Source organism: Coenobita brevimanus, chromosome 64 (genome assembly GCF_032717465.1).
Source record: "Coenobita brevimanus isolate Jiangsu-jjx chromosome 64, ASM3271746v2, whole genome shotgun sequence".
NCBI lineage: Eukaryota > Metazoa > Arthropoda > Malacostraca > Decapoda > Coenobitidae > Coenobita > Coenobita brevimanus.
The window spans coordinates 228,350-243,349 of NC_137017.1; the positions used below are offsets into that span (position 1 = coordinate 228,350).

The 15,000-nt window shown below is 43.3% G+C and overlaps 1 protein-coding gene across 1 annotated transcript in view; it reads right to left on the minus strand.

The window, feature by feature from the left end:
• The window catches only part of Cip4 (formin-binding protein 1-like Cip4), a 174,020-nt gene that overhangs the window by 100,648 nt on the left and 58,372 nt on the right, over positions 1–15,000 (minus strand). Inside the window, exon 2 of the mRNA XM_080276113.1 lies at positions 7,265–7,380. Coding sequence (XP_080132239.1) covers positions 7,265–7,380 — 116 coding nt within the window. The remainder of the gene's footprint in view (positions 1–7,264; positions 7,381–15,000) is intronic.

Sequence of the window (15,000 nt, forward strand, 5' to 3'; positions counted from 1 at the left end):
TCTCTCTCCCTCTCTCTCTCTCTCTAACCACGAGGAAGACTATTTTCTTCCACGGTGTTACACGTACAGTACTCCACACCCGCTATTAGTACACATACCTCACACACACCTGTACTTACACACTGGCGTCTTCACACACACACACACACACACACACACACACACACACACTACAGGAGTGTGTTCCGTTTCTGTACAGTATATAACTTCACTTTTTACTCTCTCTCTCTCTCTCTCTCTCTCTCTCTCTCTCTCTCTCTCACCACACCAGCTTATTTCTCCTCCCCGCTTTCATTCACCGCTCCTTTTTTCTCTCTCTCACCGCTCATGATTTCATTCTACCCTCTTTATACCTTCGCCTGCACCCTCCTTCCTCTTTCATTCCATTGTCCCTCCATTTATTTTTGACCCTCGCCCTCTGCGTTTCAAGCTCTACCTGATTTATCACCACACACACACACACACACACACACACACACACACACACACACACACACACTTTTCAATTCCTTTACATCTTACACGTTTCCCAACCCACACACCTCTCCTTCAGACATCCTCAACACACACACATCACCTCTCCTCCAACGCTCTCACAACACACACACACACACACACACACACACACACACACACACACACACACACACACACACACACACACACACACAATCTTTTTTTCCATTTCCCAAACACTCACGACACTCGTGACACACACTTTTCCTTTCCTCCTCCTTTCATCATACCTAACACCTTCGAATTTATCTCTCTCCATCACCTTCCCACCACAACCACACCACGACCACCACCACCACCACCACCACCACGAACCCACTCACGACATCAACAAATAAGCCCCCCATGGCCCACCTCCTCCTGGCCCCCCTTCCTGCTACCACTGTCCCCATCATGCACAAAAGCAGGAACAAGTCGTGACAGTCTTCAGCAGGAAAAGTTAGGGAAAAACGACGAGGAAAGGTTGACGACTCTCTCTCTCTCTCTCTCTCTCTCTCTCTCTCTCTCTCTCTCATTCACACACACACACACACACAAACACACACACGTCTTTCCTCCTCACTTCAAACAAATCCTATTATGGTCAGTTTTTGTACAATTACCACATTATCCTACTTTCGTATAACAGCATACACTCTCTCTCTCTCTCTCTCTCTCTCTCTCTCTCTCTCTCTCTCTCTCTCTCTCTCTCTCTCTCTCTCGTCACACCCACATGACCATTACTAAAGTCTCCACCTAGAGTACTGTTATTGCTGTTATTGTTGCATCTGAACACACACACACACACACACACACACACACACACACACACACACACACACACAATTATCCTAATTAGAAAGTGGTCCATTCATCCTTGCATGTGCCAAGAAAAGGATTAAATAACTACACACATGAGTAAAATGAAAAATCACATCTCTCTGTCTCTGTCTTTCTCTCTCTCTCTCTAGGGAACGGCGCAGTCTCCCTTCTTCTTCACAACTAAGAACCCCGAGTCAAGAGAGAGAGAATATATTAGATTGCCGGGATGTCACGCAATGTCTAGCTACATCACCACCACCACCACCACCACCATCACCACCACCACACTCGCCTCTCACACACACACACACACACACACACACTGACACTCCTTACGCCTCTTATTTACTTCCACACCTCAATCACCTACACATCTTACACACCTCACTATCACCTCCTGAAACCACTCACTCCAAACGTCCTCTTTCATACACGTCACATTCATCTCATGGCTCACAACAACCATGGACAGTTCACCAACGACCATTGCCCTTTTTACCACCCACCAGAGAAACATCATGAACCACAAACACCACAACCGAACCGGCTAACTACAACCACCAACAGCAGCTACAACCACAACTACCAGTGGAAACATCAAACTTAACCATCTCCTAACTGCAATCACCATGAACCATAAAACCCACCATCATCATCAACAAGATTCACAACCATCATCATCTTCCCCAGCGACAATAGCCATCACCATTACCAACCACCACCATCCCCAACAACCATACCCTACCACACAAATACCTTAACCACAACCTACCACATAAATACCATTACCAACAACTACACATAAAAATTAAAAGATAAAAATGACAACCAAGAAAGCGCCACAAAAACTCTTTAAAAAAACCAAGCCCTCCAGTCATGTTGGTGAGTCGGGCTGGTCATCTTTTGGCGAGTTTCCCCTTCATTGTGTAGTGTTCCGGCCCGAAATATTGGCAATCATTACCCTCATTTTCCCGGATTTGGTCGAGTTGGACTGGTTTGTGTGGTGGACTGTGTGCGTGGGAGGGAGAGAGGAGGGGAGGGCTGTGTGCTATCCTTGTGTGTGGAGGGGAAGTCCTGTGTGTGTGTGTGTGTGTGTGTGTGTGTGTGTGTGTGTGTGTGTGTGTGTGTGTGTGTGTGTGTGTGTGTGTGTGTGTGTGTGTGTGTGTGTGTGTGTGTGTGTGTGTGTGTGTGTGTGTGTGTGTGTGTGTGCTGAATGTATGATGTTCGTCTGGGCTGAATATAGAATGTATGCGTAGTGTACGTGGTGTGTGTATGAATGTGTGTATGTAATATGTGTAGTTTTAGTGTATTGTGTGGCTTGAGTGTGTGGTGTTTGACTGAGTGTGCTGAATGTTCTGAGTGAGTTGAGTGTAACATCCTCAGTGAGTAGTATGACGAACTTGAGTGTGTACAAAGAACATGAAAAAGTAGTATGTATGGTGTGAGTATGTAATGAGCAGCTTCAGTGTGTTGTATGTAATGTTTGTGCACGCAGTATGTTGCTCAAGTGTACTACGCAGTGTGAGGGAGCAATGTACTGATAACGGCAAGTATACCATAAAACGAGCATGAGTGTGTGTATGGGAGGAGGGGCTGAGTGTGTACTGTGTGACTTGGGAGTGGAAAGAGAGGCTTGTGAGTGTGTAAGAACTGGCATGAGTGTATTGAGAATTAGTCTGAGCATGCAGAATGGTTTACATGTGTAGTATGAGAAGCCTGAGTGTTTAAAAAGTAGCATGAGTGCGTACTATGGAGAGTTAGAGTGTGTAGTGAGTGTTTTAAGTGTGTAGAGTGTAGTTCAAGCGTACGGCGTAGTAAGGAGGAATACTCGTAGCGTGTGTACTATATGTAATGACTGGGCGTACAGTCATGGGAGTGGAATTTGATTACAGGGTTGCGGGAGAGAATGCTGTGTGTGTGTGTGTGTGTGTGTGTGTGTGTGTGTGTGTGTGTGTGTGTGTGTGTGTGTGTGTGTGTGTGTGTGTGTGTGTGTGTGTGTGTGTGTGTGTGTGTGTGTGTGTGTGTGTGTGTGTGTGTGTGTGTGTGTGTCTCTCTCTCTCTCTCTCTCTCTCTCTCTCAGAGAAAGAAAAAGAGAGAGCCTTCAGGGTGAGCAACTTCCACTTTCTCACTACCCTGTAAAGTAATTAGTGGCCTTTGCAGATCTCATTCACCGTGACACACATCCTACTACACCTCCCACCACACCCCTAGGTCCATTTAAACCTACACACCCTACCCACACGTCTTCATTTAACCTCTCACACCCCACTCACATCTCCCATGAAACAGAGACGTCCACTTAACCCCAAACGTCCCACACACATCTCCCCTGTTAACTTTTCATATCTCACAAACACCTCCCATCACATCCTTCTCCATTTAAGCCCACACACCCAACCTATATGTCTCCATTTAACATCTCGCATTCCACCCACACCTCCCTTAACACCCCTATGTTCAGTTACATCCTCACATCCCACCCACACCCCTTACAACACCCTTATATTCACTTAAACTCATATCCCACCACACCTCAATATATAATTCCCTCACCTTCCACCACACTGTCCATTTAAACCCCCACATCCTACCACAACACCTCCTATGTCCATTTAGACCATCACTCACCTCCCTCACGCTGCACATCACAAGGGATATATTTCATGTACCAGTTATTTTATTCTGCACATTCACATAACGTCACAGTTCCCGAGCACACCGCACAGGCATCCCAAGCCCCCCCACTCCCTGCCACACACAACCACTAACCAATGCAACTTCCATATTCTTTTGACTTCTCTATTGCAAGAATATCTTAACTACTCTGGTTTTGACCACACAGTATCGTTCAACATACGAGACAGTCTTGGAATGAATGTATTAATCATTAGATTGTCAGTATTACTCCCACGGCAATAAATCCGAACGTTTGTAGTATGAAAAATATTCCTGTGTCCTAACGACAAAAATAATTTACTGAACTGAGTTCAAACTCCTGTGCCAGTAAAGATTATTCTCAGTATTTTAATTACATACATACAGTACATACATACATGCTAATCTTAATACACCATACGCAAGTGCTGTTGTAACAAGTGAAAGAGTTAATACCTATCCCCGCACAAATTTATTATCAACAGTGATCCTGTCATTCTCTCCGCTTCGATACATCTAACTAAGCACTCCACCAGCTCACCTCCACTCACCGCACCGAAACGCTCATTATCACAATATAAATTACACCAGGTTGGTACTAAATGCATTACAGGTGTGCTTTTCGGGTTTTTATACTACACTGTAATTAACTTTTTCTTTACACTAACTAATTAAACCCACCCTCCGACTTTCCCACCACCTGGCGTGTTCCGGGAAAGACAAAATAATGAAAAAAAAACTGTAATCAGAACTCCACTTCCAACCCCACCTCCCCCATTCATCCAGGTAATAAGAATGCCCCTCCCCCTCCCTCTGGAAATTTAGACGCCATCCTCCATCCCTTTGGAAATTCAGAACGACCCCACCTTCCCCTTTTTGGAAAGTCAGAACGTCCCCCACCCAAAAAAAAAAAAAAAAAAAAAAAAAAAAAAAAAAAAAACGACCCCTTTGGTATAGAACGACCCTCCTTTCCTCTCTCCGGAAATCAGAATACCCTCTCCCTTTAGAAATTTCAGAAAAATCTTCTCCTCTATCCCGTATTAGAAATCACAGCACCCTCTCCCCCCTTTTAAAAATCCAGAAACGCTTCTTCCCTCCCCTCTCTGTAAATTCAAAAGGCCCCCTGCCCTCCATAAATTTTGCTGTCAGTCACTACTTTATTTCCCTGCAATTATTTTTTCTTTATTTTGGCACATGCCATTTCCCAAGTGAGAAAATACACGGAAATTCCCAGGAACTTTCTCTGGTTATACTGCGTACGCCAGTGCTCTCAATGACAGTACGGATATTAACGTCAGTAAGCTTTTTTTTAATTATTATTCTTTCATATAGTAATTTCACTTATGTTTTATATATATTTTAGCTGTTTCCTGTCATCTGATAACAATGTATACTTATAAGTTTCGACCTAATTTATTTGTTTATTGCTTTCAATGCACTCCCCTTTATTTTAAACAACTTTTTATATCACTACTTTCAGTGTAAATTATGTTGTCTCTGGACGACTTCATCTCTAAATTCTGAAATCGAGTTTGTTGTCAGGCCATAATAGTTTCAGCCATACCTGGACTGTCAAGCTGAAGCACTACCATGGCATCCCACTGAACACAATATTAATGGCAGTATAAATCATTCCTTCGAAAAATTCATGGTACTGTTTAAAAACATTCTTCCTATTTCACTATTCCCCGTCTTTGTGTGTGTGTGTGTGTGTGTGTGTGTGTGTCACTACAGCTGTACACATTGTTCTACTATTCTTAATTTACCTTACATTTCATTCCAGTTACATAAAGTTCTTCGTTAATGTTCTAAACTAATCCCGTTAGGTCATACAGTTCTGTTTCTAAGATTTACTGACATTCATAGTTACGTACTTTTTTTTTTACCATTACCACCAGAGTACATTATTTTCTGGTATTTCTATCACATAACTCGTAACTCAGTAATATTATGATAAATCCCATTGTACCGATATGTGAGCTTTTCTTTCAATATTATTAACACTGTTCCTCAAATACATGAAATGTTAATTTTATAATATTACACAAAGTTTTATCCTAATTTAAACAACTTGTTATGCTTACATTTCCAAAGTTTGTGTTTTTTAATATTACGCACATTTTCAATTGAATAATACCCAAAACTTATCTAATCTTCAGATATCTCCAGCATCAACTTTTTAACATTATTTTCAAGGTAGAATTTACTATTAAATTTTTTTCTTTAAGTTCTTCCCAGCTGCCAAACACGCCTCTTACAAGCCACTGTTTTCTTATGCGACGACGATTCAATTCCCGGCCAGCCTCGTATCTGCTTGACATCGACTGACGATGCATTTTTCACCTGACCCAGATCCCGGGTCGTTTTCCGAGGGGTCGTCACTGTGAAAGCTTGGTACAGGTACTGAAATTCGCTTTCTCGTCATTCTGGATGGAAATATTTACTGCGTTACAATTTTCAAACTGATTATCTGGAACCCGGCAGTCAGAGGACGGGTCATTCGCTATCATTTTTGCATTATCAAGGCAATATCATCCAGTGACCGTGAGCTTTTCCGAAACTGGAGCGGTCATATCTATCCCCATTAACCCTTGCATTACTGGTATTGACGGTCCTTCTTAAGTTGAATAAAATTGTCTAGAGAATAAACCAGACCAATACAACATCGAAGCAGAAGGCTTAATGGAGTGAAACTTGCTCTACTGCCTGATGGATTGTAATACTTAGCAATAACTTAACCGTCGATCCGGAATTGTTCATACAGACGTGAAAGCCAACATGATACTCATGTCCTGGCCTCGTGATTTAAAAACATGGGATGAACTTGTCCTATATGACGAGAAAGACTGAATATTAACTACCGATTTCTTTTTCACAGCTGAACTGATTAAAAAAAAAAAAAAAAAAAAAAAAAAAACTCTTACTTGGCTCGGAAGGCTTAATATTTTATTTTATGGGCGATGAGCTAGTAGCAGAAGGGATATAACGAAAGAAGCAATTTTAAATTTACAGCTGAAAAAAGGAAACACCCCTCCCCCCCTCCCTCATCATTTAACCATCAGCAGCAATTACAATTCCAGGTTCCTTCCCACTGGGGTGTAACTGATGAGATATGCAGGTTTCTTTGCTCCTAATGAATATATAGTTTTATTAATTCAAACAGATTTACGCCTCTAAACTGCACTAGGGTTATTAAGGCGCATACCCACTAGCTTTGGGTTTAAGGTCTGTGGAGCTGGGGGGAGGAGGGTTGTGGCTTCCTGTTCACTTAGAAGACATAATAACTTCTTACCTGAGACCCCTGGCGTAGTCTAGCTCGATCTGACACCGCTCTTTGACGAAGTGGCCATACTGCTCCAGGAAGCTGATGCCCTTCTGTGTGTGCCCAGCGATGTGCTCCCACTGGTCCTGCAAGGGAAGGCGAAGGAGTCGTTAGGGAGATGCTGGGGAGGTGGGATACGCTGAATGGCAGATGTGGTGTGGGGGTGTGTGCTACGAGATAGGGGTGGTGGGGTGGGGTGTGCTGCAGGATAGGGGTGGTGGGGTGGGGTGTGCTGCAGGATAGGGGTGGTGGGGTGGGGTGTGCTGCAGGATAGGGGTGGTGGGGTGGGGTGTGCTGCGAGGTAGGAGTGGTATGGTGGAGTGTGTTATGAGGTGGGATGGTGTTTTAGGATATGTTGAATGGCAAGGGTGGTGTGATGTGTTGAGAGGTAGCGGTGTTCTGGTAGGATGTGTTGTGTGGTAGAAGTGGTGTGATGGGGTATGTGGTATGGTTCACTTTCAGGTGAAATTAGAAAGTAAGTCATCGATCATGAAGAACCACAGAAAGAGAATTAATCATTTAAAACACAGCAAGAAATACAGGTAAATAAGTCTGATCAGCTTAAGAGTGAGATAACAATTGAGTGAGACCTGAGAACAAAACTAAGTGCAGTTCATTTTAGAGGGAAGGGAGGGAACAAAATTCAATGTGGTGACTTCCGGGTACAAATATACATGCTCATTTATATGTGAGATAAAAAAGGCCATATAGAGTAAAAAAAAAAAAAAAAAATCAGTGAGCGAAAAAAGGGCAGAGTGAGTTAATAACAAGGTCAAATGAGTTAAAGTCAGGCTGAATAAAAAAGGTCAAAGTAAAAAAAAAAAAGAGTTAACAATTTGGAGTGAGTTTTTAAAAAGGTCCAAATGAGTAAAATTAAATGCCAGAAAAAGTTATAAAAAAGGGAGGGGGGGAGCGGTGTGAGTTTTCAAAAGTCAGAATGAAATCAGAGTCCGTCAGTACTCTTTCCGCATGAGCCGTTGATGGTGACCCTGCTTACTAAAGAGCTCAGACAGCGCTCTTCTACTGTCTCTCTCGTCAAGCTTCACGTAATCCCTCTCCAGCTCCATGCGTCGCCTCAGCCAGCGCGCTTTCTCGTCAGGCACTGGCATAAGCGGTATTTCTCGTCGACCTGAGCTTAAATTTTGCCGAACGCTTATCATGTCTGGCTAAATGACGGTCGACGGAAGCCCGCTCTTTACGCGTCAGCTGGATAATGTACTGCGTCATCATCTTCATCATCATCATTACCATCATCATCATCCGAAAGCAATTTCCGCTTAAGAGATCAACAAAGTACTTCATCATCATCATCACCATCATCAATATCATTCCCACTTAAAGAGATCAATAAAGTACTGCGTCTTCATCATCATCATTATCATCACTGCAATTCCCACCTACGGAACAAAGTAAGAGAGGAAATCCAGAAACAAGGATGGAAAAAGGTGCCGAGGAAAGAAGACAGAAAGAGGGAAACAGAATGGGGTCATGAACATCCACGTGGCAATAATCCAGGCTAATTATGCAGAGGGAACCGCTAATTGCCTGGAAATGAGTTTGGTGCTATAATAATGATGATGATGTGATTATGATGATATACATACAAACATAAAATATTTATACATACAACATACTCGTACATACATATATCCACAAGCAAATGCACGAAGGACTCTCTCTCTCTCTCTCTCTCTCTCTTTCACACACACACACACACACACACACACACACACACACACACACACATAACACGAAGGTCACAGGTGGTGAGGACGATGCGATAATCACGACTCACGCAAAAAGCTCGCAATATTTTCCCTTTCCGTCCAAACACCACGCCGCGTGAAGGCAAACATGGCCTCGGGGTAACACACACACACACACACACACACACACACACACACACACACACACACACACACACACACACACACACACACACTTCAATACTAGTAGAACTACATTTTACTATGGTTAATGCAGAACATTTTTAGCCAAGAGGGAAATCTAGCAAAGTGACCAGATTTAATTCCTACTCTTTCTTGTAACCCTCATTTCATTATCTTCCAATTATCCTTTTAATCCTTTTCTCCACACTCTTCCATTTCACTTCCTTGTTTTTCCACCAAATACTTCCATGTCTGTTTTTCGCCATAAATCTCTTCCACTCTTTTCACTTTTCTATATATATTTCCTCTTGTATTTTCCCTTGCCATTAAAGCATGCTACTTCTTTATTTTTTTTTCTGCAAATTCTTCCATTTTCTATTATTTATAATTATTTTCACGTAATATTATTCTTATTTTTTTCTTCAATTTCTCCCACTTCTATTGCACCTTACCATCATACTCTTCCACACCCTGCTCTTCTACGCCTCTCTCTCTCTTTCTCTCTCTCTCTCTCTCTCCTCTGACCCCTGGCCCCTATCAACACCACTGGCAGAACAATGGTTAAATTACGTTACATAAGAACCCATCACTACGACAACATATGCATTATTCTATTCTTGACACAACCAGGACATCTCGTACTATCTTACAAGAGACCCACTTCGGTGAAAGGATTAGAAAGTCTCTGTTATCCCACTCCCTACGAGAGACCCCCCAAGATTGAAAAAATCGTCGGGTGGTAGCAGAAAAAAAATATATATCATCATGCAGAAGCGGTTAAAAAAGGAACATACTGTAAATTTCAGTGAGTCTGCTGGACCTTATGAGAACTGCTTCTGTTGCTACAAATGAAAGTGTGAATTTAACTACATCAGTGAGGGGGAAAAAAAGGTGGTAAAATAATGTAGACTTCTCATCCTTCCCCTTCACTCACTCTGCCAAACTATCCAGTCAAAATCAAGGAAACTGTGCGATGGATCACCATGCAGTATGGAGAGGCAAAGAATGCGAAAGATAGAAAGAGAGAGAGAGAGAGAGAGAGAGAGAGAGAGAGAGAGAGAGAGAGAGAGAGAGAGAGAGAGAGAGAGAGAAATGTACTCGCGTTAACTCTGTTCCAAGAACAAATGGTACCTAATAATTTATGTACCGTAGAACAAAAATGCATTTATGTTACGGTCTTTAATTAAGTTCAAGATAACTATATCTTAGTTGAAGCCTGCTAAGTGAACTTAAGAAGAGTTAGGCTTAGCTTGGTTTTAGCTCAGTTTACAGTAGTTAGGTTACATAAGGCTGGGTTACGTTGAAGTTAGGCTGGACTGACAGGAGAACCAGGTGACCAGTTGAGGTGCATCCTGGCCCAGCTGGTGGTGAGGAAATGACCCCACTCTGGCCAATCATCACCACTGCCGCCCCCCACCCCCTCATCACCACGCATGAACCCCTTCAGCGCCATGACGCAATCTGAACCTGGGATATCGATGCTAAGCGATACAATGCAATGATTGTTGCAATGGTTCCTCATAAGTTTAACTCTGTGTGTGTGTGTGTGTGTGTGTGTGTGTGTGTGTGTGTGTGTGTGTGTGTGTGTGTGTGTGTGTGTGTGTGTGTGTGTGTGTGTGTGTGTGTGTGTGTGTGTGTGTGTGTGTGTGTGTGTGTGTGTTTTGCCTTTTTAGTTTTAGTATAGTATCATGGTCTAGCGGAGGTATAGCTACATTTTCTGACATCTGCGCATCACAGTTCCCCGGTCACTTCATCTAAAAACTGTCAGCCCCATTCATTCACGTTACTGCCAAACACAAACATACGAATACGTCCAGGGTGTCAAGTGCACCACCTGCCACACCTTCACTATACACTCACGCTGCATTTAGAACAAAAATTATTAACTCTGCTTCTAATTTTATTCTGGGCACAGTTTCAAAGATATCATATTCACCTTAAGGAGGACGTCTTGCGGTGATGGACTTAATGGGGTAACATCTAACCCATTCAGATCGAAAATTTTCCCCTAAATAAATAAAGGCCCCGAAAGATGCAAGAACAAGCTAAAAGATACAGTACGTCATATCAGTGAAATAATTAAATAGTACAGCCAATGCCTGCTTCATTAACAGCATCGGTAGTATTCCCATCCCCCCTTCTATGTATGTATGTATGTATGTATGTATGTATGTATGTATCTATGGAGGTGTGTATGTATGTATAAACGTACGTACGGTATACATGTCCCCACCTATATATTATATTTATAATTTCAATTATTTTTTGATGTACCTAATCTAGAGAACCATCGCCAAAAAAAGGGGCCCACAAAAAATGAGTTCTCCAAAATGCAACTCGAAAATTATAATATATATATATATATATATATATATATATATATATATATATATATATATATATATATATATATATATATATATATATATCCATAAAGGAAATAAAAAGTTAAGCGACAAGTTCCACAACGATGAGATTATATGGCTAACTTCATAAATTACAGCCACAAGACGGAGGGGGGGGGGAGGAGAAGGAGCAAAGGAAGGAGGTGGGTTGAGGAAGGGAGGGACTAAGAGGAGAGGAAAAAGCAGAGAAGAAGCAAAAAAAGGAAAAGGAGAGGGAGAACGCGAGGAAAGAGATATGGGGAAGGAATGAGACTGAGTCAAAGGTGGGAGGGAGTGAGAGAAGAGGAAAGAGAGGAAGAGGTGTAGAAGGGATGGGGAAAAGGAAAAGCAGAGGGAATGTATGTAAGGTGGAAAGAATGCGACGAATGAAAGGCAGCAGGCACAGGAGGAACAGGAGGAGGGGGAGAAAGGGGAGAAGAAGGAGAGGAAGAGGAGAAGGGGAAAATGTCCTTGAGAATCCCTGGAAAGAGGAGGGAGGGAGGGAGGGGATGATGACAAAGAGAGGGGAGGACAGGGATACTGGTAGTAGTAGTAATAGCAGTAGTGGTAGTGGTAGTGGTAGCGGTGATGACGGTGTTATTGGGATCATGTGTTCAGTTCCCACCAACGTCACCACCAAACCGACAAAAAAATTAATGATTCTTAACCTTCATTTCCTCCACCAGTGACTCCACTTCCTCACTTTCCTCATCACTGACTCATTTTCCTCACCTCTTACCTACGTCTCACTCTGTACCTTTCTTCCACACCTTTTCCTAATCAAAGATCCTCTACCTCCCTTGGCATATGCTTATCATTATTCATCGTTCTTATTTCTACACTACTCACCTTTTCCATCCCAATCACCATCGTCATTTGGTCATCGATAATCCTCTTTCTTCCCCACGATTTACTCTTATCATTTCTTCACTTATTATTCTCTTTCAATCACACATACACACTTTCCTGATTTACTTACTCATCCTCATTAACTCTCCCTCCTTCTTCACCATGCACTCTCCTCACTTCCCCAGCCTCATTACCCACTTTCTATTTCTCCCCAACTACTCCCCCTTCACACACCCCACCATGCCTTGATCATTTCCCCACCTTCCCCTCTATCCCCCACCCTTCTCTTGATCTCTCACCTCTCTATCTTAATTTTCCCACCTTCCTCCTGGTTTCATTTATTTTCAAGGCCACCGACTCACTTCCTTGCCGGTGAGTGTTGTGGGTCGCATTACAGTGGGCGAAACAGGTTCAGGTGACACATTATATCCACCGTCATGTCACGTTATACCAGCTACGCACTACACCTCCTCACTCCACGCTACACTACGCTATACCACATCATACTACACCCAACAACCACACCAAACCATCCCATGCTACACCATTCTATACCATTTCATACACATCAAACCACAGCACACCACCCTATACACCACACTATGTGTATACTCCACATCACACCACACACTTCACCATATCATAGCTCGCCTCCTCGCCCCATGCTACACCTTACTACACTACACCACATCCAGCCTGCTCATTCCATGCTACATCATACCACACCACACCACACCACACCACACCATATGACATCACATCACATCGCACCACACCATACCACACCAAATTATATCGCATCACACCACAACCAGTCTCCACGCCACATCATGAAAGTAATGTACTCTCTGCACTCCAGCTTACCCTGCTTTACCCTCATTACAATACACCTCATTACACTACACAACACTAGACTACACAACACTATTCTACACCACACTACACCCTACCTCTCTACACCCCATGTGGCTGACTCCCAACAGTCTGCCTCTCCTCACCCCATACAACATAATTCTCCCCACTCTCCCTCACCCCACACCACAATACACTATCCTCAACCACACAACTGTACGGTACATATGCCTCTCCACACTCCACCTCACTCTGCCTCACACCACACCACATCACGCCTCTCAACATCCTACTACTTCCTGCTTCATCCCACATCTCACTGCACACCACACGACATGTAACCCCACCCTTACACTCTCCACAACACAATCCACATCACCCTGCCACACTCCACACAATACCACTCCGTGCCTCTCTACCCCACAACTAAATCCACCTCACTTTACTTCAATCCACACCACATCCTGTTTCTCACTCACCGCTCCCTATCATATCCTGCCTCACCCCCGCCCTATCAAGACTTACCCAAGAGACAAGTTCTCGTTTACTGTAATCGTTAATAATCTCCACAAGAAAAATATACTGCATTAACACGACCACACCTTACCAAACCTGTCTCATCTCACACCACAACACAACCATTCTAAATCTATCCAACTACACACCACACCACACCAAACCACATCACATCCTATTTTACCACATCACACTACACTAAACCACACCATACCCAGTACCGGTACTACCACATTACACACTACACCTCACCACATCCAGCCTCACTCTACACTGTATTCCACCCCGTGATGTCTTTACCCTCACGCCACACCAAACCCTCTCAATCCCTTCATGCCTCACTCCACCCCACCCTATTCTATTCTACCCCACCCAATCCAACCCAATCACCCACGAATCACTTTCACTTAAAATCATTCCCTTCTGGACCATCCACTCCCTCTCACTGCCCCACTCTTTAGAGATGCACTGCATGAACCCCTTCACCCTTTCAGTCATTATTTCATTTTTGTTATCTCCAAACGACTTTATTCAGCTTAGGAAAGAGTTTCGAACTGTAGGTGTTACAAATAGCTTTAATGAACCCTTTCACTACCAGAGGTCCTCCCTAAGTTAAATAAAATCGTCCGGTAGTAGCTTACGTCATGGCGGTGAAGTGGGTAAAATCTTTCTTCGTAACACTCCAACCCATCTTCCCAGTTTCACTACCATACTATACCCTCCCTTACAATATCCCAAGCCACACCATATCCCTCTTCGAACACAAATCATTCCTTCCTTCCTTCCAGACCACTCCCTCTATCATCCATACTCTATCCTACCGCACATGACTCAAGCGACCCCAATTGCCACACCTCACGTCACATACACCACCACCCACGCCATTTTCCCACTCCTCACCTTGCTTCACTCCCAGCCTACATTTTTTTTTTTTTGCCACTCCACCCACTCCCACCATTCCTCTCACCTCAACTCTCTCTCCACCGGCCTCCCACCACTCCCACCCACAATAACTCTTCCTGTTTCTCTTCCCAGTACACACATTCACCACTTCTCTCTCTCTCTCTCTCTCTAACCCAATCCACTTTTGTCCAGCTCTGAACTACTCTTATCCACCTCACCCAGTCTTATACCCCTCTGTTCCACTTCCACATCTCTCCCATCTCCTCTACTCTCACATCACACAGTCCCACACTACTCTCATCTCACCAAACCT